At 43.1% G+C, this 1,651-nt stretch overlaps 1 protein-coding gene across 1 annotated transcript; it reads right to left on the bottom strand.

The window, feature by feature from the left end:
* Positions 1-493: 493 nt before the first annotated feature.
* Positions 494-1,426, bottom strand: LOC125353052 (olfactory receptor 50-like). Its single transcript, XM_048348508.1, has one exon. The coding sequence runs from the start codon at positions 1,424-1,426 to the stop codon at positions 494-496; it is 933 nt and encodes a 310-aa protein (XP_048204465.1).
* Between the last annotated feature and the right edge of the window lie 225 nt (positions 1,427-1,651).

Below are 1,651 nucleotides of genomic sequence, written 5' to 3'. Positions count from 1 at the left end.
ACAAGAATACATTACAAAAAGGAAAGAAACCTGTATAACATACTTGTAAAGATCTTCCTAGAAATTCTTAAGATCAATAAGGTGAAAGGAGGAGAGGAAATAAAGAAGAAAAAAGAAAGACTGAGAGAGTTCTCTGTGAGTTATTCTGAAGGCTGAATTCTGAGGATCACAGTTTGGAGCCAGCTCAGGAGACTCTTATTTCCAATTAACTAGCGCAAAAAGCCGGGGAGGGGGGTGGGGGCTAAGGAACAGCACTGAAGCTATAAGTTCAAGCCCCAATACCAGCACAGAGGGAGGAGAGAAGAGAGGCCAGGAGGAAAAGAGAAAGGAAAAGAGGAAAAGGAAGGGGAAGAGAGGAGAAAATGTCACCCAAGAGTCACATAGCTAAAAGAAAAAGAATGCCACATCAAGATTCCATAAGAATTCAGGAAATAAAGCATGTATAGGAGAGAAGAGGTTTTACATCAACTTATTTAATAAACACACCACCTAATCACAATGAAAATGTTCTACTGAGTATATTCCTCAGAGCTCCTTTCATATCCCGGTTCCTCAGACTGTAGATGAAAGGGTTTAGCATGGGTGTCACCAGAGTATACAGCACGGCCACAATGACTTCATTGTCATTAGTGTTGTTGGATGAGGGGACCAAGTAGAGCCCAATAATGGCTCCATAGTAAAGAGAAACCACAGAGAGGTGAGAGCCACATGTGGACAGGGCTTTGCAGATGCCCTTGACAGAGGGAGTTTTCAAGATGGTGGCACCAATGCAGCCATAAGAGATAAGAATGCATATGAATGGCAAGGTAATGACCACTGTTCCTACAGGCAGGATAACAAGCTCATTGATGGTAGTATCAGAGCTGGACAGCTTAAGTAAGGCAGAGAGCTCACAGAAGAAGTGAGGCACAGTGTTGTCTCTACAGAAAGAGAGATCAGCTAGGAGTAGGGTATGCACCAGGGCACTGGCATAGGATAAGACCCATGACAAAGCTACCAGCAAGCAACAAAGGCTCTGACTCATGATGGTGGTGTAGCGAAGTGGGTGACAAATGGCCACGTATCTGTCATAGGCCATTGAGGTCAGAAGGAAGCTGTCGATACCGCCAAATAATAAGAAAAAGAATTCCTGGGAAATGCACCCAGCATATGGGATGGATGGGCTTTGTGTCAGCATGTTCATGAGCATCTTTGGCACTGTGACGGAGGAGAAAGAGATGTCAGTGAAAGCCAGGTGGCTGAGGAAGAAGTACATGGGGGTGTGGAGGTGAGAGTCCAGCCAGATGAGCATGATGATGAGCAGGTTCCCCAGCACCATAGTGAGATACATGGCCAGGAAAAGGGCATAATACAAGCCTTGTTCTTGATGAATGGGAAGTCCCAGGAGAATGAATTCAGACACAGAACTTCGATTATCCTTCCTCATGCTCTTCTCTTTTGTGGGCAATATGAAAGAGATAGAAATGTGAAAGAAAGAAAATACTTCATTATAAAACTCTTAAGTTTTAAACTACATGTGTTTTTACCTGACGATCTCATGATTTTGCCCTGCAATAGACTGGTATTGGAGTGAACAAAAGAAAAGCATTATTTATCTACCCAGAAACCAGCTTAATATGCAAGATCTGAATAATCATTTCATAGCATACCA

The sequence above is a fragment of the Perognathus longimembris genome, chromosome 1, assembly GCF_023159225.1.
Source record: "Perognathus longimembris pacificus isolate PPM17 chromosome 1, ASM2315922v1, whole genome shotgun sequence".
Lineage (NCBI taxonomy): Eukaryota > Metazoa > Chordata > Mammalia > Rodentia > Heteromyidae > Perognathus > Perognathus longimembris.
Note: the sequence above shows the minus strand (reverse complement) of the source record. Positions and strands in the feature narration are given on the sequence as shown.